The sequence below is a fragment of the Globicephala melas genome, chromosome 19 (genome assembly GCF_963455315.2).
Source record: "Globicephala melas chromosome 19, mGloMel1.2, whole genome shotgun sequence".
Taxonomy (NCBI): Eukaryota; Metazoa; Chordata; class Mammalia; order Artiodactyla; family Delphinidae; genus Globicephala; species Globicephala melas.
The window spans coordinates 9,471,855-9,499,273 of NC_083332.1; the positions used below are offsets into that span (position 1 = coordinate 9,471,855).

General features: G+C 51.2%; 2 protein-coding genes and 1 long non-coding RNA gene across 5 annotated transcripts in view; 2 read left to right on the plus strand and 1 right to left on the minus strand.

Moving 5' to 3' along the window:
* The first annotated feature begins 1,911 nt into the window (after window positions 1-1,911).
* GPR4 (G protein-coupled receptor 4) lies at window positions 1,912-20,097 on the plus strand. 2 transcript variants are annotated; one of them, XM_060289081.1, is made up of 2 exons: window positions 1,912-2,031; window positions 16,788-20,097. In XM_060289081.1, exon 2 carries the CDS (start codon window positions 17,560-17,562, stop codon window positions 18,703-18,705), a length of 1,146 nt encoding a protein of 381 aa, XP_060145064.1. In that variant the 5' UTR covers window positions 1,912-2,031; window positions 16,788-17,559; the 3' UTR covers window positions 18,706-20,097. The 2 variants fall into 2 exon arrangements, with proteins under 2 accessions (XP_060145064.1, XP_030729758.2); XM_030873898.2 differs by lacking the exon at window positions 1,912-2,031 and adding an exon at window positions 8,833-8,928.
* Window positions 13,290-23,422, minus strand: LOC132593955 (uncharacterized). The gene is made up of 3 exons (XR_009560066.1): window positions 23,003-23,422; window positions 19,233-19,431; window positions 13,290-16,600 (listed from the first exon to the last, which is right to left on the minus strand). It is a non-coding gene; the product is annotated as an uncharacterized lncRNA (long non-coding RNA).
* Window positions 23,136-27,419, plus strand: part of OPA3 (outer mitochondrial membrane lipid metabolism regulator OPA3) — a 69,869-nt gene continuing 65,585 nt past the window's right edge. For both annotated transcript variants that reach the window (XM_060289085.1, XM_030873904.2), the window contains exon 1: window positions 23,136-23,350. In XM_060289085.1, the coding sequence (XP_060145068.1) occupies window positions 23,188-23,350 (163 nt within the window). In that variant the 5' untranslated portion in view covers window positions 23,136-23,187. The remainder of the gene's footprint in view (window positions 23,351-27,419) is intronic.

Below are 27,419 nucleotides of genomic sequence, written 5' to 3' on the forward strand. Positions count from 1 at the left end.
ATTGCTTTGGGGGAGCCATTAGGGTGTTTGGTTTGGGGTGTTTTTTAAGTTTATTATTTTATATCATCCGGAAATAAAAACACGTGCACTGAGGTGGAGTGTCAGGGTCTGTGTATATGGTGTGTCCATAGATTGTGTCTATAAGTGTATATGTACGAGGTGTGTGGTGTGCATATATTACAGCGTTTGTGATGAGACACCATTATCAGGTCTTTATTCGTCTTTAAGCTTGACAGAAACCAAGCTTGCTCTAACTTAGGCCAGAGGAGGACTCAATTGATCGACATTGCCAAACAAGGAAGGGCAGTTGTCCCCTCTGGCCTTCAGGGCCATCAAACCAAGGATTTGAGGGCAACCAAGGTACTCCATACCTTCTCTGACCTTCTGCAAGTCAGCATGTTTCTCTGGGACCAGCATTCTCCACACCACGGAAGGATGGCACCCAGCAGCTTGAGCCCCAAGTCCAAAAATCCCAGGGAAGGGCTATGATTGGCCCATCTGCAGATCTATCAACGTGGCCTGTTGTTTGGCCTGCTGTGATTGGTTCCACTTGGGTGAAGGCCAACCCTGGACCAATGATTGTGGCCAGGAAGATGGAATATGTAAAAACACGGAAGCCTCCACTTGAACCACGAGGTTGAAACAGGGCAAGGAAAGTTTTCAGAGAAGTGGACTGATGACACTATCGATGTCTAGGAGATGGGGTATGAGGATTCTGGGTAGCAAGAGACAGAAACCTAACTTCATCCAGCAGAAACAATAAGAAGCCATTGCCAGGTCATGGAACTGGGTAGTCCAGGAGGGACCCAGCTAGATTCAGGGGCTCAGATGTGATTGGGGTTTTCCTTTTGGTGATTTCTCAGTGTAGTATCTAACTTTGAGCAAATTTTTAACTTTAACTTTGTATTGATGTATGCTACATGCAGAGAAGTACGCTCATCATAAACGTATAATCACAAACTGATCCCATCCATGCAGCCAGCTCCCAGATGAAGAAGTAGAACATCCCCAGGCCCCAGAAAGCGTCCTTGTGCCCCTTCCTAGCCATTGCGCACCACTGCCCGGCCCCCGCCAGTAATTGCTATCCTACTTCTCACACCATAAAACAGTTTTACCCAGTTTTGTACTTTAAATCAGAGGTCAGCAGACTGTTTCCGGAAAGGGCCATATAGTAAATATTTTAGATTTTATGAACCACTCAGTCTCTATCCCAGCTAACTCTGACGTGTGAAAGCAGTCACAGACGGTGCAGGTGTGAATGAGCTTGGCTGTGTTCAAATAAAACTATGGATACTGAAACTTGAGTTTCTCAACATTTTTGCGTGTCATGGAATACTATTGTTTTGATTTTGGGGGAACCACTTAAAAATGTGAAAATCATCTTAGCTGACGAGCCGTACAAAGACAGGCGGTAGATAGGGTTTGGTCCACAGTGGTAGTTTGCTCACCTTTGCTTTAAATAGATGGAATCATAGAGTATGAACTCTTGGATCTGGCTTCTCCCCTTGAGCGGGTTTCTTAAGCTTCTCAAGGCCTCAGTTTCCCAATGTATAAAATAGAAGTTAATAATAGCACCTGCCCCATAGGGGTGCTGTGACAATGAGTTAAATAGACACAAAAGCTTAGGACAGTGCCTGGCACATAGCAAGCTGTCTACAAATGTTAGCTGATTATTTTTACACTGTTGAGAACACAGACGCTGTGGCTGCAGGCATTCTGCCAGGCCACATGGTAACAAAGCCAGAGGAAGTCTTTCTCTCATACCACTCAAGCGTCTTCAGGTGTAATCTGATTGGCTCACCTTGGATCATGTGGCCAATCTCCATGGCCTAGGGAGTGGAGTCATCTGATCGGCCAGGCCTGGGTCACGTGCTCATCTTTTTGCTTAGGAAGGGGTTAGTGTACCTGGGACTGAGAGCGCCACCTAAACCTCGCAGAATGGGTGGGGGAGTTCTCCCAAAGGAAGGAGGATGGGAAAACACTCAAGCAGGAGACGGAAGCTACCAGCAACCTCAGCATATTTATGTCAAGGTGGGTGACACCCTGGAGGGCAGGGTCAATAATGTTTCTGGGAGTTTGAAGACCCCTATTCCCAGTATCTATTGCTTCAGAACAAAGCATTCCAAAACTTAATGGCTTAAAACAACAACCATTTTGTTATCACTCATAGTTTGGTGTTAGGCATTCACCCATGATGGAAGTTTGGGTTGTGTCCATCGTTTGCTATTGCAAATAAGGCTGTGATAAACATTTATATACAAGTTTCTATTTGGACATATGTTTTCATTTCTCTTGGGTATATACCTAGGAGTAGAATTGCTGAGCCATATGGTAATTCTGTATTTAACTTTTTGAGGAACATGTGTGTGTGTGGTTTTAATTAAACAGTTTTGAAATAATTATAGACTCAGGGGAAGTTGCCAACATAGTACAGAGAGGTCCTCTATATCCTTCATCCAGTTTCCCCCAATGGTAACATCCTGTATAACTATAGCACAATACCAAACTTGGAAACTGACACTGGTGAATCGACAGACCTTATTCAGATTTCACCATTTTTACATGCCCTCCTGCTTGTATGCGTGTGTGTATATGTGTGTGTGTGTCTATGCAGTTTTATGACGTGTATAGATTTTTTCCAAGGGGGTTCCAGCAAAGGTTAGAAACTCCCTTTTGTTTCCAAAATATTCCCAAAGTATACCTGCTGTCTGTATATATGTATGTTTGCTCTCTGGTCTTTAGCTAGTTAACAAACCCTAATAAGCTCAATGAGGTCTGCCATCTGGGCTGTTCGTACCTCAGGTATGGGACTGTATTCTAAAGGAGACCTTAAATTAGTGATAGGATACCTCTATTTTCAGTTTTGAAGTATTGTATTAGAGAAAACGCCAGAGAAACAGAACCAGTGGGATGTATATATTATAAGGAATTGGCTCATTCAATTATGGAAACTGACAAGTCCTAAGATCTGCTGGCTGAGTCGGCAAGCTGGAGATCCAGGAGAGGCAGAGGTGCAGTTCTGGTCTGAATGCCGGCAGACTCGAGACACAGAAAGAACCAATGTTTCAGTTTGAATCTAGAAGGTAGGAAAAAGCCAGTGTTCCCGTTCAAAGGCAGTTGAGCAGAAGATAGTCTCTCTTACTCGGGGAAAGGTCAGCCTTTTTTGTTCCATGCAGGCCTTCAACTGATTGGGTGAGGCCCACCCACACTGGGGAGGGCAATCTGCTTTACTCAGTTTCCCAATTTAAATGTTCAGCTCATCCAGAGCACCCAGAATGTTTGACCAAATATCTGGGCACTTCATGGCCCAGTCAAGTTGGTGCATAAAATTAATCATTACAGGAATGATCATCAATTAAAACATAATAGGTCAGCGTTCTCAATGGGAGTCTCTAATAAACCTGCAAGAGGTACAGAAAGTTCCCCAATCAAGGTAAGACAATTGAGGTTTCCTTTCTTCTGTTGGGGCCAGAGAAGTGGCAGGATTCAGAGTGCTGCAGTGGTGAATAGAGGTAGGAGAGAGAGAGGGTAACAACTTCAGAAGAGGTTGGCTGGCTGGCTGAAATCATTGTGTGCTTTTAGTCAGTAGTGATGTGCTGGATGAGGAATCATAAAGTCAAGTGGGGTGCCTAGAACTAGCCCAGCAGAAGCATCAAGTTTTGCAGCCCCAACTATTGCCTTAAGACAAGGAGGAGAAGTCTGCTCTTGTTAATGACTCTTTACTGCCTGGTATGAAAGCATTTCAGTATTTTAACAAATGATACAGCCCTATCAGTGTGAACCAGCTGAATATTAACTGTGACTGTCCAGAAGGAGTAGGGATTGAATTGTTCTGATTCCTTTATCTTTGGTAGGCAAGATAATTTATGGTGATGCTATATAATTACCTCTCTCTCTCTTCTCTCTCTCTCTTTCTTTTATGTTTGAAGCACTGACATTTCCCCCCACTATTCTCGAGTTCAGTAGTTCTTACACTTGAAGGAGCAGTAGTAGAATCATCTGTAGGGTTTGTTATAATGAAAATGCACCTCCTCCCAATTCCCCATCCAGGGTTCCTAATTCCATCAATCTGGGTGGGGCCCAAGAATTTGCATTTCCAGAGAGTTCCCAGATGCTCCGAGGACCACACTTTGAGAACCACTGCACTAATAGAACTATAATAAGGTAACAAATCTATAGGATTTCTCTAGACAGAGCAATGCATAGAATTTTGTAGAACATTACACACTTGTGTTTCTTTTCCTTGTCTGAACCGTACAGATGATCTCTTGGGATGGAAGGCTCAGAGCCTTGCAGTTTCAGAGTGACAGTTTATCAAGGCCATTAATTCCCAAGGGAAGGAAAAATTACTGCAGGAGAAACCTGCAAATCCCTCTTTGACCAGCAAGGAGGATTGTCCACGTGTCTCCAGGAACAGCTGCCTAAGCTATAACTCTCCAAATGTCAATATCCTTCAGAAGTGACAGCCCCCAGAGCCAAACGTGAAATTCTAGGAAGGGGAGGGTGTTCAATCATATCAAAGCGTTTCATCCCCTCCACATTTCTGGCCAGAGATCTCAATTAATATGACCAGAAGTCAATCATTCACTAATCAATTGCCCACGAGGATGAGGATTTTGGCTTTTAAGACTGTATTCTCAGGGCCTAGCACAGTTTCTGGCATGCAGTAAATGCTCAACAAACACAAATGTTGATTAATCAATGAATGAATTCATTCAATATATGTAAGAAACATTTTACTCTAGGCCAGAGCCTGAGCTGGGCAGTGCTGGGCAGAGTGGTGACTGAGACAGCCCCAGCCCTGCCCTCAAGGGACTCAGTCCGGTGGGGAAGGCAGACCCATCCTTAGACAATGATGACCATAAGTGGGCAAAGGAAGGCCAAGTGGGTATCAGGGAGGGCTTCCTGGAGGGGACCACAGACCTGCCTATTGAAGGATGAGTAAGGAATGAACCAGGTAAAGTGAGGGGAGTGTTCCAAGTGGCAGTTCTGACAGCTCCCTCCTTCCTCCTATTCCCCCAACAAACTGTGACAAGGCCCCCTCTAGGCTCCAGCAGCCCCCTGGACCCCCGTTCCAGCCTTGACCACTCTGAGGTATGACTGTCAGGGACAGATCTGTCTCCCCCTCACTGACTGCCAGCCCTGGGAGAGAAGGGCCAGGGCTGTTGTGGTCACTGCCGTGTCCCCAACACTGCCTAGCCCAGGGCCAGGTACAGAAGCAAGGGCTCAGGGAGTGTTTACTGAATGAATGTAAGAGTGGTGTGTGTGGGTATGTGTGTGTGAAACAGTTGAAAGTGTGTTAGATGAAGAGGATCAAAGTTCAAACTCCTCAACCCTAATTTCCCACCCCCAAGAAGTGGCATAACAGCAGGTAGAGACTAGAGCTCCACTGTTGGGAGTCCAGCATTTCCACTTACCCATCTAGGCCACATCTGTAAAACGGTGCCTCTGCATATGGTTATTTTGAGGATGAAATGAGTTATTCACATAAAGTGCTTAGAATGGTACTTGGAATGCAGTAAGTGGTCATTAAATGTTAGCTGTCTTTATTTTTCAATCATTTCTGATACTTCCTCTTTTTTTTTAAATTTATTTTTGGCTGTGTTGGGTCTTCGTTGCTGCGCATGGGCTTTCTCTAGTTGCAGCCAGCAGGGGCTACTCTTCGTTGCAGTGCACGGGCTTCTCATTGCAGTGACTTCTCTTGTTGCAGAGCACAGGCTCTAGGCATGTGGGCTTCAGTAGTTGTGGCACGTGGCTCAGTAGTTGTGGCTCATGGCCTCTAGAGCGCCGGGTCAGTAGTTTTGGTGCACGGGTTTAGTTGCTCCGCGGCATGTGGGATCTTCCCTGACCAGGGCTCGAACGCGTGTCCCCTGCATTGGCAGGCGGATTCTTAACCACTGTGCTACCAGGGAAGTCCCTGATTCTTCCTTTTTAAGCCAACATCCTCTCCTGTCCCCATCTCTTATATCCAGCCACTTGAATCACCAATACTTGCCCTTCCTTGTGACATTTCATGTCTCTGAGCCTCTGCACATGCTCTTCCCTCCCCGCTGGTACACCCTTTCTGAACTTGTCCACCCAGGGAACTCCTATTCAGCCGGCACAGTCCAGCAATCACATCAGCCCTCCAGACCTCCAGGTTTCAGATCTATGGGATCAAAGTCTTGTTTCCTGTCCTCCAGCTTTTGACCCTTCCCTAATGTCCAAGTTCTGGGGAAGTAAGTGGTCCAGCGCTAAGCATCACTTTCATTGGGTCTCTTGGTGCTCTGTCACCCCCTTGTGCCCAGCCTCAGACCTGCATGGAAAAATGTGCCTAGAAAGTTCTGGGAGAATAGTGCTGGTAATTCTCCACTGTGTACCCCAGGGTCACCCTCAACCTTTCTCCTCCTGCTCTGGGCCCTGGGAGACTGCCCTGTGTGGGCTCCATCCACGGGAGTCCCTTGCCCTCTGCCTTCTGGTTGGCTTCTCCCCGTTACAGGCACTGACAGGGAATCTGAAGGTAAGTAGAGAGGGAGAGGTTGGAGTATTTATTTTCCGGGCCCCTCCCTGCATCCCTGCAGTTCTGGCAGTGGCTGTGTTCCTCTACCTAGAGCTACAGCTCCTATGGTCTCCACTCCAAACTTCAGCTTTCTGCCTGAAGGGTGGTAATGGCTTGCTTCTGGCTCCAGCTGGTTCCCTGGCGTTGCCCCACATTTTGTGGGTTATTTCACCCTGCCAACCTCTCTAAACCTTCCCTTCATAAATGTTCTCACTTAAATTCTTTTTTTTTTGACCGCACCACGCACGTGGCTTGTGGGGATCTTAGTTCCCTGACCAGGGACTGAACCTGGGCCCTCGGCAGTGAAAGCGCTGAGTCCTAACCACTGGACCGCCAGGGAATTTCCCCCCACTTAAACTCTTTGAATGGCTACCTGTTTCCTGCCAGGACCCTAACTGAATCACATAAACTTAGGGTGAGCCCAGGAGAGAAGGGGACCCTCGCCCACCAGTGCACTCCAGAATTTCTCCATAGGATGAGCTTGGGATGGCCAAGGGGCTGACAGGAGGGCTTGTCTTGAAGCTGATAAGATTTATATTGGGTTATTTGTGGGGAGGGGGCTAAAACCTTCGTGACACTTCCATTGGAGTGTCTCTGTCTGTCCCCTTGAAGGAGGGTGGAAGGAAAAAACTTTTACTCCTGTGTGTATTGCAGGTCACTTGGGTCCTTGGTTAACTCTCTCACTTTCTGTTTCCCTCAAGAGCCCTGAGAGGAAGGTGGTAATATGGTTCAGAGAGGTGAAGTCATTTGTCCAAGGCCACATGGTGAATGATTATAATAGCTACCTTAAACAAAACAGAAGTGTTTCATTACATTTCTGTGAAGCTCTGGAACAGGCAACACTAATTTCCAGTTTAAAAAAAAAGGAAAAGAAAAACAGAAAGGCATGGAGTTGCCTCTGGGGGTGAAGTAGGGTGTGAGTATGCCCTGGAAATGGGCAAAAAAACAATGTTCTCAGGTGATGGAAATGTTTATGTCTTAATTTGGGTGATTAGTCACATGGGCGTATCTGTTTATCACAACTCGTTGTACTGCTCTCTTAAGGTCCAAGCATTTTAATTTTTGTTTTCAAAATAAATAAAAAAGAATTTGCAAGCCCATCTTTGAGTGCTACATCCCAGGTCGGTCCAAAGTGCTTTGCCCAAGAATGAATTCTCATGACCAATTTATGAAGAACGTGATGATAATAATCAGCAAATAGTTTTGAAGCACTTATCATTCGTGTATTTACTCTCTGAAAATAACGTGTATGGAACGCCTGTCTTGTAGTAAACTAACTAAACACAAAAATGACACTCCTCCTAGTGGGGAGGCAGATAATTAGAAAAAAAAAAAAGTGGGGCTTCCCTGGTGGCGCAGTGGTTGAGAGTCCGCCTGCCGATGCAGAGGACACGGGTTAGTGCCCCGGTCCGGGAAGATCCCACGTGCTGCGGAGCGGCTGGGCCCGTGAGCCTTGGCCCCTGAGCCTGCGCGTCCGGAGCCTGCGCGTCCGGAGCCTGTGCTCCGCAACGGGAGAGGCCACAACAGTGAGAGGCCCGCGTACCGCAAAAAAAAAAAAAAAAAGGTGAAATACATAGAATGTTGGATGGTGACAAGTTCTATGGGGAAAAGCAAATAAAGCAGGAGGTAGGGGATCATGGCGATGGCGGGGGCGGGGGCGGGTAGGTGGGTCATGTTTTATAGACTTGATAGTATGACATCCCCATGACAAAGGGACTGTGAGAGACCACGTTATCAGAAGAGGAAACTGAGGCACAGAGAGGTCACCAGCCTAAGTCTCGCCAAGAGGCAGGGCTGGAGCTGGAAACCCCAGGATACCTTCCAGGGCTGGCGCTGACCATGGGCAGGGGGAACTAACAGACCCCTCGTTCTCTCCCTTGGGGAAGGGGGCATGCAATGATCAGAAAGTTAATGACTTGGGACTGGGGTCTCCGAAAGGAGGAAATCGTTCAGCTCAACGAGGGACCCCCCCCTTCCCCCTCCCCACCCCCAGCTGAGGGCATGATCTAGGAGCGCGGGACTGGAGGCACGGTAACCAAAGGGGTTAATGAGGTGGGGGTCTCCAGGATGGGGATGTTGAAGGACTGGGGGGTATTCCAGCGGCAGGTGAGATTTCCCCAGGGCTGGAAGACACAGCCCTCTCTCCATCTCTCCATCTCACAGCCCCCTCTCCATCTCTTTAGCGGGGTGAAGGCTCAAAGGGGTTAAGGGGGAGCGACAAAGGAGGGGTTAATGGGGGCGGGCCCGGCCGGGCCGGGGCGGGGCCTCGGCTGGCGGCTCTGGCCCGGGGGCCAGTAGAAGTCGCCGCCGGGTTCCTGCGCCGCCTTGGAGCCCGGCTCTCCCAGCCGCGGAGAGAGACGCCACCTGCCCCGTCCAGCCGTCACGCGCAGGTAGCCGCCGGTCCCTCCCCTGCCCGCGCCGGTCCTGCGGCCGCCGGGGACTGCTCGTCCCCGCGTCCGTCCGCTGCCTCAGTCTCCCGCGCCGTCTCCGTCCCCGCCCCTCTCTGGGGCTGGCTCTTCCCGGCGTCTGACTTTGTCTCTGGGTGTGTCTCCATCTCTCCGTCTGTCTCTGATGTCTCTCTGGATCTGCGGTCCCTCTCCCTCTGGGTGTGTCTCTCCTTCTCCATCTCCGGATGTCTCTGTCGATTTCTTTATCTCTGCCTCTCCGTCGCTCTCTCACTCTGCCTCCATCCCTGTGTCTTGGTGAACTCTCAGTTTCTGTGGATCTCTCTGCTTCCATCTCCCCGTCTCTGGGCATCTCTTTGCCCTTTCCCTTCCTGTCTGTGTCTCTCGGTATTCCTCTGTCGCTGTCTCTCTGTATCTTAGACCCGGTTCTGGGAACTTCACCCCGTCATCATCTCATTCCAAATCCTCGCAAATTCCCACTTTCACCTGGGCCGAGGAGCTGCTTGGGAGTGGGGCAGGGGGCAGTAGGGTAGCCACCTGGGGCAGGTGGACTCTGAGCGCCCCTGTGACCCTGCCTCCCCCTTAACAGTCACCCCACTGCTCTGGAGGTTGCACCCACCCCACCCTCCAATTTCAGGAATTCCTGGCTGGGGGGTAAACTTCCTCCCCCACTTCCTCCCTTCCAGGATTTGGCTGGGTCACCCGTTAACTCCTTCCTGCCTTGGCTTCATCCCCCCCTCCTTGAGCTGGACACCCCCCACCTCCAAGCACGCTGAAGGACAGCTCTGGAATTTCGGTTGTGGGACGTGTGTTGTGTACTCAGGCGGGACATGCGCTGGGGGAGTTTCTTGCGGGCACAGATGGAGTTAGTTGATGGGGGCCACATCCCCACCGCCCCCCACCAGGGCCCATCACCAGCCCCACTCTTTCTGAACTCACCAAGGGCCCCTCACAACTCTGTCTCTGTGGTTGAGCTTGACTTCAGGTTTGGGGTGAGGTTGGGGAGGTTTTCCTTTCTGGTGGTGGGGCATCCAGTAGTAGAAAATGAGAGAGGCTGATGGGGGAGGGGCTCCAGAACTCTGGGAATCATAGAATCAGGAAGTCTTGCCTGTGAAGTCTTTGAATGAAAGGACCCAAGTAAGTGAGAATGATCAGAGAGGGGGACCAGGAATGCTCAAACCTTCAAATTAAAGGTCCTTAGGGTATTTGAATCCTTCAATCCAAAAAGCTTGGTGTTGGAATCTTGGCAGTTTTCAGTGTTCGCGCACAGCCGAGAGCTTGAAAGTGCTTGCAGAGATAGCTAGACCAAGCCCCCTATTTTACAGATGGGGAAACTGAGGCCCAAGAGTAGAAGTCCCCGCAGTGAGTCAGTTTCAGGCTAAGGTTGGGACTCCAGTTCCACTGAAGCCGCAGTCCAAAGATCTGGCTTCTTTCGCTGCCACTAAGTCGGATTCCTGTGGGGCAGGAGGTCTTCATAGGCAGGAGGGAAGAATGCCAAGGTGAGTGTGAATGGCTGGAACCCAGGAGGGAGCCTTTTAGAGGCAGAGGAGAGAAAATATTTCTAAAACCACGGTGTTGGAGAAGGAGAGGGGACAAGAGTTGGTTTGGGTGGAAGGGGTGGAGTTTCAGAGAAGGAGGGAAGTGAGGGGAAGGGGAGGGGGGTAGTGCAGAGATTAACTCCCGCCTGATTCTGTCTCCTGACCCTCCCCATGAAGCCCACTGCTCCCATAGGACAGGGCCTATAATTTGGTTTGTGTCTAGACAAATAATAACTCAGCTGGTGTGAGCGAGCAGGGAGGGACGTGGCAAGGCTCCCTGGGAGGCAGCCTGGGCTCCGAATGTCCCCCCCAGGGGGGTGAGAATTTAGGGACCAGGTGAATGTGGTGACTACCCCTCCCCCATTGAATCCTTAGTATCTTAGAATTCTGCATAATCTTAGAACTTTAGGCTGCTAGAATGTTAAAAAAAAACAAAACGGATTAGATAGGGAGGAAAAAGGAAGTGAGGTTTACGGTATGTAGAGTATGTTCCCATTTCTGTAAAAAAGAAAAGGGAAATACATATTAGTGTTTGTTCAGCAAAGATAGTAATCACTGAGAACTAATAATAGATTCTGAAAGTTATAGAATGTTAAAAAAAATCATAGAGCGTTCTAACAATAGAACTTGAGAATCTTGGAATGTGAGACGCTGGGATGTTGGAAACTTAGAAGGAGAAGGGCATGGAAAGCCACCATGATAATAACAATAGAATGGAAGAAAGGTAACGCTCTAGAATGTTATAATAATAGAACAGTAAACCAGGAACTGGACTAACAATAGAACCTGAGGATTTGAGAACCTTGCATTCTAGAACATCAGAGGAGTAGAGTCAAGGACTCTGGTGTCCCTTTTGGATGGTGTGGGGGTGTGTGGAGGGATGGGGACCCCTTCGGTAGAACTGGGGAAACTGAGGCCCAGCTGAGCGGTCACGGTGGCCGGACTGTCCCCCAGTTTCCGCCGGCCAGCCGCCAGGACACCAGGTGGGGAGCGAGGCTTGGTGATCACATTTCGTCCCCTAATGAGCAGACCGGAGCTGGCTGGTCCCCCGGGGCTGTCAGGGGAGCAGGAACCCTCAGAGGAGGGAAGTGGGGGTTGAGAGAGGCGACCTGGAGGCTTCTAGGACAAGACTGGTGAGTGAGGGGCTGTGGGCTGTGGCTCTATTCTCACAAGACTGGTGAGTGAGGGGCTGTGGGCTCTATTACCTCTCCATCTTGTCCTTTCACCGCCCCCCGCCCGCAGTCCTTCAGCCTTGCTGGACTTAGAGGTGGCTGCCAGGGCCCAGGGACTTATCTGGCTTGCGCAGCTGAGGTGCAAAGTGGGGGCAGTGGTCTGACAGTCCTTCCTGTCTCCCCACTATCGCTCCACATTCTCAGCTTATCTCTCTTCCCTGCCCCTCTGGGAGGGGCCCGCAGGGACCACGAGGGAGGCCTGTGGCACTGGGGAGCTTCTTGTGGGCACGGTGAGATTTGGGGATTGACGTCCCAGACACAAAGCCTGAGTAAGGGAGGCAACTTAGATCCCAGCCCAACAGGGTCTTGGCTCCAGGGGGCTGGGCAAGGGAGTCAGGTGATGGAGGGGCACCCAAGACGCTGAGGTCATTTGCTTTCTTGTGGTGAGAGTCCGTGGATCTTGCAGCAGATTCTTTTTTTTTTTAATATTTATTTATTTGGTTGCATGGGGTGTTAGTTGCAGCAGGCGGGCTCCTTAGTTGCGGCTTTCTGGCTCCTTAGTTGCGGCATGTGGGCTCCTTAGTTGCGGCATGCAAACTCTTAGTTGCGGCATGCATGTGGGATCTAGTTCCCCGACCAGGGATCGAACCTGGGCCCCCTGTGTTGGGAACGCAGAGTCTTATCCGCTGCGCCACCAGGGAAGTCCCTCAGCAGATTCTTAACGGGGGCTGAGAACCCCGGAAAGACTTGAGAAGAATTACGGGAATGCAGGGGGTGAAGAGAGAAAGCATTCAGGTAAGGGGAAGCTTTTTAGTTAAGAATGACAGATCTATGCAGTCTTGACACACCATGTGACTTAAGACAACTGCTTTGTGGCTCTAGGCCTCAGTTTCCCCATCTGTATCAGGCAAGGGTCAGAAAGAGCCTCGTGCCCCTATATGTTGTGACATATAGGCCTGTTGCACTGTGGAGTTCTAAGAGTCTGCCATTCCGCGCTGTCTTTCGGGGGTTTGGTGGTGGGCAGATCTCAGGTGGGGGACAAGAGAGGGTTGAATGCCCCTCCCCCATGCCCAGCATCCCCCAAGAAACAGATGGGTTGAGGAGGAGGGATGGGAGGAGGGAGGGGTAGGCAGCCAACTTGTTCCCCCTCGAGGAAATTAGCAATGGGAAGTGTATTTCCTTTGGCTGCAGGAAATCAGTCTCATGCCTGTGTACCCACCCCAGCCTCAGCTGAACCCAGGGGTTCTTGAGAGGGTGGGGCAAAGGGAACTCCCAGCTCTCAGTGCCTCCTCCCATTATGAACTGGTTCATTCTTGTGTCAGCTCCCCAGTGCCTGTGGAATAGTAATAATTGTTCAAATACTGCACAATTTATAGATGATATCACCTCTACCAAGGATTTTCTTTTTTTTAATTAATTGTTTTTTATTGAAGTATAGTTAATTTACAATATTGTGCCAATCTCTGCTGTACAGCAAACTGACTCAGTTATACACATATAGACATTCTTTTTTTTAAATATTGTTTTCCATTATGGTTTATCACAGGATATTGAATGTATCCATAGTTCCCTGTGAATAAGTTCGGAGATGTTTCATCCTCTTCAGTTTTCTGGAAGAGTTTATATAGAATTGATATTTTCTTTTTTTCTTCTTCTTTTTTTTTTTTTGGTCAAGCCGCGCAGCATGCAGGATCCTAGGCACAGGGTCAAACCTGGGCCCCCTGCAGTGGAAGCGCAGAGTCTTAAGCACTAGACTGCCAGGGAGGTCCCAAGGATTTTCATATCTGGGATGTGACTAGTATAAAAGTTGTGCCCACCCCCCCCTTTCTATAGAAGGGGAAACTGAGGCTCCTGAAGAAGTAATTCCCTCAGTGTTACAGGAGGAAGGAGAGACTCAGGGCAGACAGAGGGGAGAGAGGTGTTTGGGTTTTTGTTTTGTTTTTTAATATAAATTTATTTACTTATTTAGTTTTGGCCGCGTTGGGTCTTCGTTGCTGCGCGCGGGCTTTCTCTAGTTGCGTTGAGCGGGGGCTGCTCTTTGTTGCGGAGCACGAGCTCTAGGCGCGCGGGCTTCAGTAGTTGTGGCTCGCGGGCTCCAGCAGTTGTGGCTCACGGGCTCTAGAGCTCAGGCTCAGTAGTTGTGGCGCACGGGCTTAGTTGCTCCGCGGCATGTGGGATCTTCCCGGACCAAGGCTCGAACCCATGTCCTCCACATTGGCAGGCGGATTCTTAACCACTGCGCCACCAGGCAAGCCCGAGAGAGGTGTTTTGAGTGATTTGCTCTGGGCGGGCGGTTTCAGTTCAAAGGTAGGGACCGGATTGCACTGTTCCAGCCAGGAGCAAGCCACCTCTGTCCCATCTCCACAGGGTCCAGGAGTCTCTGTGAGTCTGAGGTGAGGGCAGCTCTTCAGTCATGGAGGACCCGACAGCGGGGAGGACTTACTAAGTGGGACTCAGCCCTGATCTTTCAAAGTCAATTGTGCAGCAGATAGATCCTACCCTTTTCACTTTTTCCCTCCACGCCTCCTTCTCTGGGTCCCTGCAGGGGCTCGCTTGAGCTTGAAGTCGGGGGTGGTGCCGCCTCAAGGTGAGCAGGAGCCTGTGTTGAAGGAGGGGCTGACCAATGCCTGTTCCCTCAGTCCAAAGACATTTCTTGAGTGCCTACTGTATGCCGGGCCTGTCCTGGGCGCTGGCGATACAGCAGTCAGCACAAGGTCCCTGCCCTCCTGGAATGTCCGTTCTAGATAGACAGACAGACACAAACAAGATGCAAAGTGATGTGAGGAGAGAGCCCTGGGAATGGGTGGTCAGGACTCTGGGTCCAGAGGGCTTCCCTGAGGACGTGAAGGAGGTGAGGGAGCTAGTCGTAAGTAAGTCTGAAGGAAGAACAAAGGTTTTGTTTTGTTTTGTTTTGGCTGCGTTGGGTCTTCGTTGCTGCGCGTGGGCTTTCTCTCCTCGCGGTGCGCGGGCTTCTCCTCGCGGTGGCTTCTCTTGTTGTGGAGCACAGGCTCTAGGCACGTGGGCTTCAGTAGTTGTGGCACGCCGGCTCAGTAGTTGTGGCACACGGGCTTAGTTGCTCCGCGGCATGTGGGATCCTCCCGAACCAGGGCTCGAACCCGTGTCCCCTGCATTGGCAGGCGGTTTCCTAACCACTGCGGCACCAGGGAAGCCCAGAACAAAGGTTTTGACGCTAGAAAGAAGGTCCAGCCTTGAGGCTGCTGAGGTGGGGGAGGGGAGGTGGGCAAGAAAGTCAGCTAGGTTGCCCAGGCTGGTCAGGCAATGCCTTGTCACCTGAGGTGAGGATTTGGGATTTCACCCCAAGTCCACTGGGAAGCTATTGGAGAGTTTCAGGCAGAGAAGTGACAAGAGCTGATTTACATGTTAGAGAGACCTTTCTGGCTGCCACGTGGGAAGTGAGTTGAGGGAAGTCAGAGTGGCCAGGAAAGCCGTGAGCAGGCTACTGCAAAGTCCAAGCCAGTGGCGATGGCTGAGCAGAGCGGGCAGAAGCAGGGGTTTTAGAGACATACATGGATTCAGGATTTAGTGTGGAGGTGGGGAGAGCCAAGTGGCCTTTCCCATGAGAAGACGCTCAGGCATCTGGGAGGTTCCCATGTACCTGCTGTGTACCTTTGGGCTCCTCCCTTCCCCTCTCTGGGCCTTGGTTTCCTCATCTGTCCAATCGACTCAACCAGTGGTTTTCAAAGTGTGTCCTAGGGATGCTTCAGAGGTGGCCTTCTTCCCGCCACCTCATTTTTTTCTAGAGCACAGAGCAGCTTCTTCTGTCACGGTCTTAGATGGGGTTTCCAGCTGAGATGTCTCTTTTTTTTTTTTTTAAAGTGGTTTCACAGCCTAAAAACTTAACTGATGCAAACCCTTGGATGGAGTGGCTCTGAAGGTGCCTCTAATTCAGGACTTCGCTCCCCACCTCTCTGGGGGTTGACAGTGGTCCGGGGCTTGGTCCAAGATTGTCCTTTGCCCTGTCCTTAAAGGTCTCCGCAGGACCAGGAGACTGGGGCCCAAGACTCTCACTCGGGAAAGTCGGAGGGGAGTAGGGAGAGACAATGAAGGGGGCAGTCTCTGAGGGAGGGGACTGCTGGCACTGCCCCCAGGGCTCCCCCTTGCTCCCGACCTCAGCCGAGTCCAGCATCTCCTCCTCTCAGCCCTTCCCCGCCCCGCCCCCCCCCCAGCCCCCTGCAGCTATGCTTCCCTGGGCTGTCAGCCCAGGGCCCTCTTCTGTCCAGTTATTCTTGGGTGAAAACTGAAGTGCAGACTGGAGGAAGCCGAGCTTTCCCCTCTCCCGCTATCAGGACCTTGGACAGGTCTCTGAACCTCTCTGTGCCTCAGTTTGTCTAACAGGGGGAATAACCCTATTCCTCATAGGATTCTTGAAATTTCAAAATTCATACCCATAAAAGTGCTTAAGACAGGGTCTGCTATGTAGTAGGACTTAATAAACTTTAGCTGTTATTATCACCACCGTCATCATTATAGTCAAAAATGGGGTGCCCTGGGTTAGGAGCAGGAGGGCTGGTTCTAGCCCGGTTCTGTCACTGCCTTGCTGTGCATCCTTGAGGGGAGTGACACAGCCTCTCTGGGCCCAGTCTCCCTGTCTATAACATGAGAGCTGAGACTAGTTCTCCATTTCCCACAGCATGATATGATACTTGTGCAAGTTTTACATGGTTTCTGGAAGAAAGTTTTAAAATCTGAGTTGGATCTTTATTTTTATTTTTTTGCGGTACGCGGGCCTCTCACTGCTGTGGCCTCTCCCGTTGCGGAGCACAGGCTCCAGACGCGCAGGCTCAGCGGCCATGGTTCACAGGCGCAGCCGCTCCGCGGCATGTGGGATCTTCCCGGACCTGGGCACGAACCCGTGTCCCCTGCATCGGCAGGCGGACTCTCAACCACTGCGCCACCAGGGAAGCCCCTGGATCTTTATTTTAACATCTGTTAGGGAAAAAATATATCTGGCATCTCAAATCTGTGTTTTCAGAGATCCGTTGCTTAGAGTGGGGCCCAATTAGGCATCGTTAGGGTCCCCACCCTCTGCAGCCCACTGGAGTCAGGGCAAAAGGGGTGTGGGGAGAAGGGGGTGGTCTATGACTCCTCTCACTGCAGTCTTCTCTCCCCACAGGTGCTGCAAAATCAGCTTTGAACTGTGAGGCGGGGCCACCTCATGTCAACTGCTCAGCTCCCACCAGGACCAAGCAGGAGCCCCGTCCTTGTCCCCTTTAAATTCCCTGTATTAGTAACCCTGCTCTGATCTAGCCCTTACTCACCTCCTTCCTGTTTCTTAAAAACCCTTCCCACATTCCCCAGACCGAGCCCTTCCTCTCTTTCATCCCTCACAGGACACCTCCTTTTCCGTAATCTTCTCCTCACTGTTTACTTACTTATTTCCTTATTTCTTACTGGGGTCCTAGGAAATGCTAGCACCCCCATCCATCTTGCCTGGTCTTTTCAACACTCCCTAACTGTAGACTATCCTATCTCAACACTATTCCATACATTTCCACCCCACCGTTACTTCAGCATGGCCACGCTTACCTTCTACATCCTCCGCAAATCTCTCTCTCTCGCCACTGCCCACTGATGCCTTCAGCTCCTCTATAAACAGCCCCCTCAGTCAATTTTGTGTGACCCCAATACTCCTCCACTTATGCTCTGATTGGGTTCATAAAACCTCCTTGACAAAGATCTTTGTGAATCCTGCCATCCCCCAGACCTCCCTCTTGTCATAATTCTATCCCTCCTCCAACTTTTCCCTCTCAAGCTCTATCCTTCCCTGCCCAGCCTGGCCCACGATTCGTGGTCAGCCTCATCTCTTCACTGTGGACTGCCTCCCACCATGTTCCCCTGAGCCTCCGAGGAGGGGGCTCAGGGGGCCTGATGGCCTCCCGCCACCCATGGCCCCACAGCCCCCGTGGGCCAGGGGAAGCATCTCGAAAGCCTCAGTGCCGAGGATGGGCAACCGCACGTGGGAGGGCTGCCACGTGGACTCCCTTGTGGATCACCTCTTCCCGCCCTCCCTCTACATCTTTGTCATCGGCGTGGGACTGCCCACCAACTGTCTGGCCCTGTGGGCCGCCTACCGCCAGGTGCGGCAACACAATGAGCTGGGTGTGTACTTGATGAACCTCAGCATCGCTGACCTGCTGTACATCTGCACGCTGCCGCTGTGGGTGGACTACTTCCTGCACCACGACAACTGGATCCACGGCCCCAGCTCCTGCAAGCTCTTCGGGTTCATCTTTTATACCAACATCTACATCAGCATCGCCTTCCTCTGCTGCATCTCTGTGGACCGCTACCTGGCCGTGGCCCACCCACTGCGGTTCACCCGCCTGCGGCGCGTCAAGACGGCCGTGGCCGTGAGCTCCGTGGTCTGGGCCACAGAGCTGGGAGCCAACTCGGCGCCCCTGTTCCACGATGAGCTCTTCCGCGACCGTTACAACCACACCTTCTGCTTCGAGAAGTTCCCCATGGAGGGCTGGGTGGCCTGGATGAACCTCTACCGGGTCTTCGTGGGCTTCCTGTTCCCGTGGGCCCTCATGCTGCTCTCCTACCGTGGCATCCTGCGGGCTGTGCGGGGCAGCGTGTCCACCGAGCGCCAGGAGAAGGCCAAGATCAAGAGGCTGGCCCTCAGCCTCATTGCCATCGTGCTGGTCTGCTTTGCGCCCTACCACGTGCTCCTGCTCTCCCGCAGCGCCGTCTACCTGCACCACCCCTGGGACTGTGGCTTCGAGGAACGTGTGTTCTCAGCGTACCACAGCTCACTGGCCTTCACCAGCCTCAACTGTGTGGCTGACCCCATCCTCTACTGCCTCGTCAACGAGGGCGCCCGCAGTCACGTGGCCAAGGCCCTGCACAACCTGCTCCGCTTTCTGGCCAGTGACAAACCCCAGGAGATGGCCAACGTCTCGCTCACCCTGGAGACCCCACTCACTTCCAAGAGGAACAGCGTGGCCAAGGCCATGGCAGCCAGCTGGGTGGCCGCTCAGCCCTCCCAGAGGGACCAGGTGCAGCTGAAGATGCTGCTGCCGGCACAGTGAACCCCGTGTCGTGCAGAGCCCCCACTCCTCCATACTAACCCCACCCTCCCTTCCCTCCTGGTCCGGTGTATGCAAATTGTATGTAAATGAGGCTATGCTAATTTCCATAAGCATGTAAGAAAATAGGAAAATAGTGAGGTTGATGTGTCACTGGTCAACCATCGTCCTCCACCATGACCCCCTAACAATTCAGTGGAACTGTGCCTAGCCCTGCGCTGGGTGGTGCTAGTGACCCAGCGGTGACAAATGACAGTGCTGGCCCTGCCCTCATGGCTCCCACTCCACTGGGGGAGACAGATCTGTCCCTGGATAGTGATGACCCAGAGTGGGCAGGGCTCAGACGGGGAGCCCAGGGGCTGGGGGAACCCAAGAAGGCATCAGACCCGGTCTGGGCGTCAGGAAGTGCCTCCTAGAGGAGGGGACCAGTAGATTACCTTTCCGGAAGGTAAAGACAAAAAAGTTAGGATTACTTTCAACAATAGGGTAAAAGTCTGTGACTCACGGGGAAGGTAGAAGAAGAAACTCACCGAATGCTGAGTGGTCCCTTTTGCCTTTGGGAAGCCCCCGGTCCTACAGGGGAGAGAGCGAGCAGGACAGAGCGTTTCAGAGTTTCAAGGTAAACAGCATTCTCCAGGTCAGGACTGAGGAGGAGGGAGCAGGATCAAATGAAGGGCGATCAGCAGACGGGCCGGTGGAGCAGGGAGCAGGGCAGGCTTGGGAAGGGGGCTGCGGACAAGAGAAGGCTATTTATTCATTCATTCAAGGGAGATTTGTTTATACCTACCCTCTGCCCAGCCCTGTGCTGGCCGGCAGCTGGGGACAAAACAGTGACCAAGACAGCCCAGGCCCCGCCCTCACGGAGCTCACAGTAAATGAATAGAGATAAACATCACATTTGGAATCGATAAGGGTAATGGGGAAAAATAAAGCTGACTGAGGGGACAGAGAGTGATGTGGAGTCTGATCTAGATAAGGAGGTCGGGGAGGGCTCACGGAGAAGGGGGCATTTGAGAAACGACCTGAAGGAGGAAAGGGGTCAGATGGAAGAGCGCTGCAGGCCGAGAGAACAGCAAGTGCAAAACATGGAGTAAGAGACTGCCTGCGTTTGAGGGCCAGCAAGCACACACAGCGGTGTGGCGGGAACCAGAGGCGGGAGGATGTGAGGAATGGAATTGAGACAGGCCAGGAACAGGGGCCCACATTACAGAGCTTTGTGAATCCACGTGAGGACTTTGCCTTTTATTCCAAGAGAAATGGGAGCTACAGAGGGGCTCTTAGCAGAGAAGGATTGGGATTTGGCTTAAATGTTAACAGGATTCCCTGGCTGCTGAGTGGGGAACAGAATATGGGAAGTAAGGGCGGAAGCCAGGAGCCCAGGCAGGAGATGCTGATGGCTGGACTGGGGTCGGGGGTGGGTGGTGGTGGAGTGGGGAAGGATCGGTGTCAGCTTTGGGATTTATCTTGAAGGAATTCGATGATGGAAGAAGCACAAGGGCCGGTGGGATTGTGTAACTCAAGCCCCTTGCCCATCCTGGGAAAAGGGTGACCAGGGGACCTGAACTGGAAGGACGTCTGGGAATGATCCCAGGCCCTACTCAAAGGCCGTCACCGAAGAGGCCAAGTGATTAGCCCAGGGTCACACAGCCAGTGAGTCAACGTTGGGGCCATCCTGGGCTCCCTCTCCCCTCCCTGTCTCTGCCTCTGTTCCCAGGCCCCAGAGTGGCCAAGGCTGCTGTCCTGGCTGATGGTGTTCCCCTCCCTCCCCTGGCCCTCCGGGGTCAACCAGGAATGGCTGTCCTTCTAGAACTAGGCTGGAGAGCAGGAGGAAACACACAGCTCTGGACAGGCCTCGCCCCTTCTGATAGCCCATCTCCCTCCCTTCCTCCCCACGGGTGTGTAACAGGCTCCAGGCTCCTGATGAGATGTGAAGATCTCCCTACACACACACACACACACACACACACACACACACACACACACACACACACACACACACACACACACACACACACACACACACACACACACACACACACACACACACACACACACACACACACACACACACACACACACACACACACATACACCATTGCCCCAGAGGTTCCCAGAAGAGTTTCCTGGAAACCCTTCTCAGAGAAAGAAAGAGGAGGGAGGAGGGGAGTGAGAAAAAAAATGAACTTAATGAGGAAAATAGTTTTGCAGGAGGAGGGGTGGGTCACTGAGATGCAGGAAGTTGGGTCTTCGGTGTTGTGGGGAAGAGAAAAGAGGGAGGCCTGGGATTGGGCGGGGAGGGAGGGCTGGTAGTTTTCCCACCCTGTCTCACTGCTATAAAGCTACTGGGATGGAGATGTAGGGGAACAGAAGCTTTCTGAACACAGTCCCCTCAGGGAATCAGATGAAAGCCTGCATGCTACCCCTCCACCAAATGCTCATTCCCATTCAATAAATATTTATTGAGCACCTACTATGTGCCAAACATTGTTCTAGGAGCTGAGGAAACAATAGTGAATTATAAACAAAAAAGTCATGTACAAGTTTGGAAGCTTCCTAAACCCATCATGTGGAACCTCAGCGCCCCACCCCCACCCCGAGTAGGTCCTTAGGCCCCAGGCTAACACCCCCAGGGATCAGGAGAAGACTCTGGGCTGGGACTCAAGAAACCCCAGCCTCAGTTCCATCTTGATTACCTCTGGAACTCTGGATAAACCCTTGTCATCCTCTGGCTCCAGTTGGTCAGTCAGTAAAATGGGGGGGGAGGTCCCTAGTGGATGATGGACCTTGAATGGTCCCAAGCTCCTTAACATCTTTAGCCCAGAAAGGGTCCTGGGGAGAAGTTGTTTTTATGGAGTCTTGGCATTCTTAGTAATTTAGAATATCGAGGTTCACACATGTCAGTATCATCATTACAGATGGAGAAATGGAAGTCCATCAGGGCCAGGAAAGTGACAAAGGACACTCAGGGAGTCCGAGAGGATGCCAAGTAAAGCCCTGGGTCCCCCAACTCTGTGTCCTGAATGTTTCCTCCTGTACACAGCTTCTCTGTTCCTTGCACTTCCCCTCTTCCTCTGCCTCTTCGAGAATCTCTCAATTACCCATCAGCACTCCACCATCCAGAAATTTCTCTCAACCTCTTCTTGACCTTGTTTATATGATTTTTCTCCCTGCTGGGTAAAGGATGACAGTCTGGGACACTTCCTTAAACTCCTTCTTGAGCCAGCTCCCTAGGGACACTTGCCCCCCAATGGAGGAAGTGGGGCTGCTTGAGAACGGTATAGTTTATTAGCCAAGATGCTGGGCTATCAACCTCTGCTGGCTGAGGGAACTTGTGCCACTCTCCTGGCCCCTCTTTGGGTCTCAGTTTGTCAGTTACTTGGGAAATGGTTGGATTAGCTGCTTCTGGAGATGAAATGCGTCCTCATGCTGGAGTTAGCAATAATAATGCTAATACCTGTATAGTAATAAGGGCTGTTTATTGGGTGATTGGCACCATTCTAAGCTCTTAACATAGTTCACTATGTTTTTATATTCAAAATTTGCATGCAAGGCTTACAATAACCCAATAAGGTAAGTGTTTTTTTTTTTTTTTTTTTTTTTAGTAAATTTATTTATTTAGTTTTGGCTGTGCTGGGTCTTCGTTGCTGCGCAGGGGCTTTCTCTGCTTGCGGTGAGCAGGCCTACTCTTCCGTGCGGCGCCCGGGTTTCTCATTGCGGTGCCTTCTCTTGTGGAGCATGGGCCCTAGAGTGCGCGAGCTTCAGTAGTTGTGGCACACGGGCTCAGTAGTTGTGGCTCGCAGGGTCTAGAGCGCAGGCTCAGTAGTTGCGGCGCACGGGCTTAGCTGCTCCGCGGCATGTGGGATCTTCCCAGACCAGGGCTTGAACCCATATCCCCTACATTGGCAAGCAGATTCTTAACCACTGCACCACCAGGAAAGTCCCAAGGTGTAAGTGTTCTTATGATTCCCATTTTGTAGATGGGAATACTGATGCCCAGAGAGGTTAAGTCACTCGTCACACACAGCAAGTAAACAGTGGAGCTGGGTTCCCAATCCAGGTCTGTATGACTACCTGGACAGTTTCTTACGCCCAGTGAGAGCTCTAAACTGCGGGGGCGGGGGGGAAAGGTGCATTTGGGACTCGTTAGCCCTAATTAGGACTAATTAAGACTCCTCCTTTGGAGATGCCACCCAGGTGTGTGACGTCACGGAGGAGGGCGGTGACGTCAGCCGAAGCGGGCGTGGGAACCCACGCAAGCTCCGCGAGCTGCCGTTTAACGGCACCACCCTCTGACACTTACTTTCGCCGTATATTTGCATATTCATCGGAACGGACGTCGGAGCGTCAGCGTTGACGTGGTGTCGTCACGGAGCGCCCCTGCAGTTCCCAATAGGGCGTACGCACGTACGTAGGCACGCACAGCGACGAGCGGGCGGGGGAGGAGGGAGAGATCGGAGGCGCCCCTCCCAGTCAGCAAGGTTGCGCATGCCCCTTGCAACCGCCAAGATGGTGGTGGGCGCCTTCCCTATGGCGAAGCTGCTATACCTGGGCATCCGGCAGGTCAGCAAGCCGCTTGCCAACCGCATTAAGGAAGCCGCCCGCCGAAGCGAGTTCTTCAAGACCTATATCTGCCTCCCGCCAGCTCAGCGTGAGTCTGACCCCACGTCCCTCCAACCTTCCCATTCTCTAACCCCTTTCAGGTGGTTGCTCAGGAGGTGGACTTCTGTTCATGACCAATCACAACCCGAACCGGCAAAGTCTTTCAGCCAGTAGGGATGGTCCCTGGGAGAGGGGCATGCGGGTAGCCCAATAGTAAGAAAGGGCATGGGGTTAAGGGCGGGGCAGGGCGCCCGCGCTTGAGTTGGGAATACTAGCCAATAGAGGAAAAGAGCGCGTGGAGACTGACGTCTAGACGGACCAATAACCTGGGGAATGGGAGCGATTTTGGCGGGGCATTCCAGGGCTGAGAGGAGCCAGGGGAGACCGGAGCTCCGGTCATTTGACCAAGTGGGGTCGTTTGCCAGACTATCCGTGGGAGGGTTCGCTCTGAAGACTCCACCTCGTGCCTCAGTTTCCCTCCCGTCCTGGGAGTTGAGAGGTGCTTATGTATCATCCGTTTAGGACATTCATTGGTTTGCCCCAGTTGTACTCCGGGAAATAGGCCTGGGTAGAGGCGTGGCTCGGGGCGAAGTCTGGGGTCTGGGGGCGTGACCTGGGAATCCGGCTAAAGGAGTAATTTTAACTAGAGTGAACATTTGTCCATCTATTCATTAATCCACCCATACTCCGTATTTGTTCGTCCATTCATTCAGTAGACAGACCATGCTGGCTTTTTCTGGGCTGGGAGCCACATTTATGACCCATCACTGTCACCCCAGAGTGGTCAGGACGGTGTGAACTCCAGATCTCAGAAAGACCTCCTGACCCGGGGGCGTGGGGTCAGGAAGGCTGTCTAGACGAGGGCTGCCTGAGCTGAGATCTGAAGGGCATAGTAAACATTCAAACTATGAGCTACTGTCAAAAGGCGATCTATGTGCTGTGGGCCTGTGGGAGCACAAAGTATGGACATTTAACGTAATTTGCTGGGTCAGGGAACCACCAGTAATCCATCTGTTACTTCATTTAGTTAGTGTTTACTGAGCGTCTGCTTTGTACCTGGCCTTGTGCTGGGCAGTGATGGTGAAACAGCAGGAATCAAGCTAGCCCCAGTCTCTGCCCCCAAGGAACTCACAGTCAGGTGGGGACAGACCCATCCTTCAAGGTGACGACCCAGAGTGGGCAGAGCTTGCATGGGGGATCCCACTGGACGCCTGACCTGACATGGGGTTCAGGGAGGGCTTCCTGGCAGAGGAGACCTCTGGGCTGGGAACTGAAGGGTGAGGAGAGTCTCACCAGACAACACGGGGACAGGGATGATGTTGAGGGCGAAGGAGGAGCATGCGCAAAGGCCAAATGGTTACAGGGAGCACACTTTTTTTCCTTACAAGTTTGGATGCTTAAAATTTGCTTTCCAGGGCTTGGAATTCCTGGTTTTTTGGTGTTTGGTCGGTCCTCTGCCAGAGCTGCAGATCTTAGAACGGAGAAGTGTTGGATTACAGTTTCTGAAGTGCTTCCATATAAGCTCTCTCATTTGAGCCTCACACTCTTTTTTGTCCCCATGTCAGGGAGGGGAAATGACTTCCCCTAGTTTATAGAAGAGAAAACTGAAGCCTGAGAGCAGAGGGGAATTGCTGAGGTCACTCGTGGAGTTAGTGCCAGAGGCTGACTCAAATCCTGCGTTCGGGATTCCCAGAGCTGGTGCCTGTTTCCTGCCTCTGTCTTTCTCCCAAGCACTGTGATGTGTCTCAGCGTTGTGGTTTAGAAAGTGGCTGCTTGAGTCAGACTGACATGGGTTCCAATCTGGCACACACACACACACACACACACACACACACACACACACACACACGCACCCCGTCCCCTTCTCAGCCAGGTGATTTTGGGCAGGTCACTAACCCCTCTGAGCTTCAGTTTCCTCCTCTGTACAGTGAGTATTATATAATAGTGGCATTTAATGGGCGCTCACTTTGTGCCAGGCAGTCTGCTGAGAACGTCACAGCATTAAGTCCTCACCAATTATTATGAGGTAGACATCGTTATTATTCCTATTTTGTGTATATCTACATATGCATTTATGCTATAAATAACACTTACCTCATCAAGTTTTTGTGAGGAATAATGGATGTAAAGTGATAGGTCAGTGCACGGCACTGAGTTGTGGCTGTTGTGTAGATGTTATGGTTACAGCTGAGAAGAAAAAGTAAAAAATTTTATCTTCAGGGGACCTTGCGTTCTTGGCGTGGGGGGAAGCCAGACAATAAAGAAAACAGTTAAAATGTAAAGTTAGATATTGGATAGCACTAATTGCTCTGGAGAAAACGTCAGGGATGCAGGAGGAGGAGTATTTGGGGGACGGTTGTGAAGTTTAGATAGGATTACCAGGGAGACCTCACTGAAAATATGAGAGGAGGGAGCACGCAGTGCGGGCATCTGGGGGAGGAGCTTTCTAGCCCGAAGTTTCCACAGGTGTGAAGACCCTGAGGTGAGTGTGCGCCTGGCCTGTTTGATGAGCATCGAGGAAGCCAGTGTGGCTGAACAGTGAGACCGAGTGGAGACTGAGGGCCGAGAAGGTGGTGGGAAGGGGGCAGATCGTGCAGGGCCTGTGGGCCACCACAAACGCTTTGGCTTTACTCTGAGTGGATGGGACTCACTGGAGGGTCTGAGCAGAGGACGGATGGGATCTGAGTTCGATTTTAATAGGATCCTTTTAGCAATCAGAGGGTGAGCGTGGATGCAGGGAAGACATGACTACAGCAGTCCAGGTGGGAGGTGAGTGGGGAGGAGGGGTCAGATCCCAGAGACAATTTTTTCCCCAACTACTTCTTTTTAACATTTCAAACCCTGGGGCCTCCCTGGTGGCGCAGTGGTTGAGAGTCCGCCTGCTGATGCAGGGGACACGGGTTCGTGCCCCGGTCCGGGAAGATCCCACATGCCGCGGAGCGGCTGGGCCCGTGAGCCATGGCCACTGGGCCTGTGTGTACGGAGCCTGTGCTCCGCAACGGGAGAGGCCACAGCAGTGAGAGGCCTGAGTACCGCAAAAAAAAAAAAAAAAAAAAAGTTTCAAACCCTGAGAAAAGTTGAAAGAAAGAATGGTATGGTCATCAGGTATATGCCCTTCAACACCTAGTTCATCTCTTATTAGTCTTCAGCAGATCTGCTTTGTCTTCAACACCATATATGTATGCGTGTATGAATGTATATACACAATCTTTTTTTTTTGCTGAACAATTTGAAAGTAAGTTTTGGACATGCTTCTAAACTCCTAAATACTTCAGTCTGTATCTTCTAAGAACAAAGGCATTCTATATGACACAGAACCAGTGTCACACCTGAGAAATTTAACATTGATAACAATAATATTGATGACAATATTGTTTAATATACAGCTCATATCTAATATATAGCTCATATTCTGGTCCCCCAAATGTCCTTTTGGCTGTTTATTATTTTTAACCTAGGGTCAGCTCAAGGATCATGCACTGCATTTGATAATCATGCCTCTTTCGTGTCCTTTAATCTACAGCAGGCTGGGCAATCTGGCTCACTGCCTGTCTTTGTAAATAAAGTTTTATTGGGACACAGCCCTGCCCATTCGTTGTACATTGTCTGTGGATGCAGAGTCGGGTTTCCATGGCCCACAAATCTAAAATATTTGCTCTGTAGCCCGTAGCAGAAAAAGTTTGCTGGCCCTCCTCTATAACAGTATCCTTGTCCTTTCTTGTTTTTTGTGACATTGACATTGGAAAGGGTCCAAGCCAGTTGTCCCGTAGTGTCCCGCAATCTGGGGTTTTCTGATTGCTTCCTCTGATTTGATTCACGTGGAGCATATTTGGCAGGAACACCACAGAACACCTAAGGACATCACCTCAGGGGGCTCCTGATGTCTGTTTGTTCCGTCATTTGTGGCGGTACCTTGGATCCCTTGGTTAAGGTGGTGACTGCTAAAAGAACCTTTCCTTTTCCCCTAGTAATGAATAAGCAGTAGATTTGTTTGAAAGGTAGTGGCGGCAGGATTTCCTGTGGATCGGGTGTGACAGGCCGACTGGAAGAGAGGCAGGCTGGACGGAAAGTACCAGGGGCTCAGTGGGGGACACGTTTGGTTGGAGATGCTTTTCGAC

Coding starts and splice junctions, on each gene's coding strand:
- GPR4 (XM_060289081.1), top strand. CDS start 17,560: ATGGCCCCACAGCCCCCGTGGGCCAGGGGAAGCATCTCGAAAGCCTCA.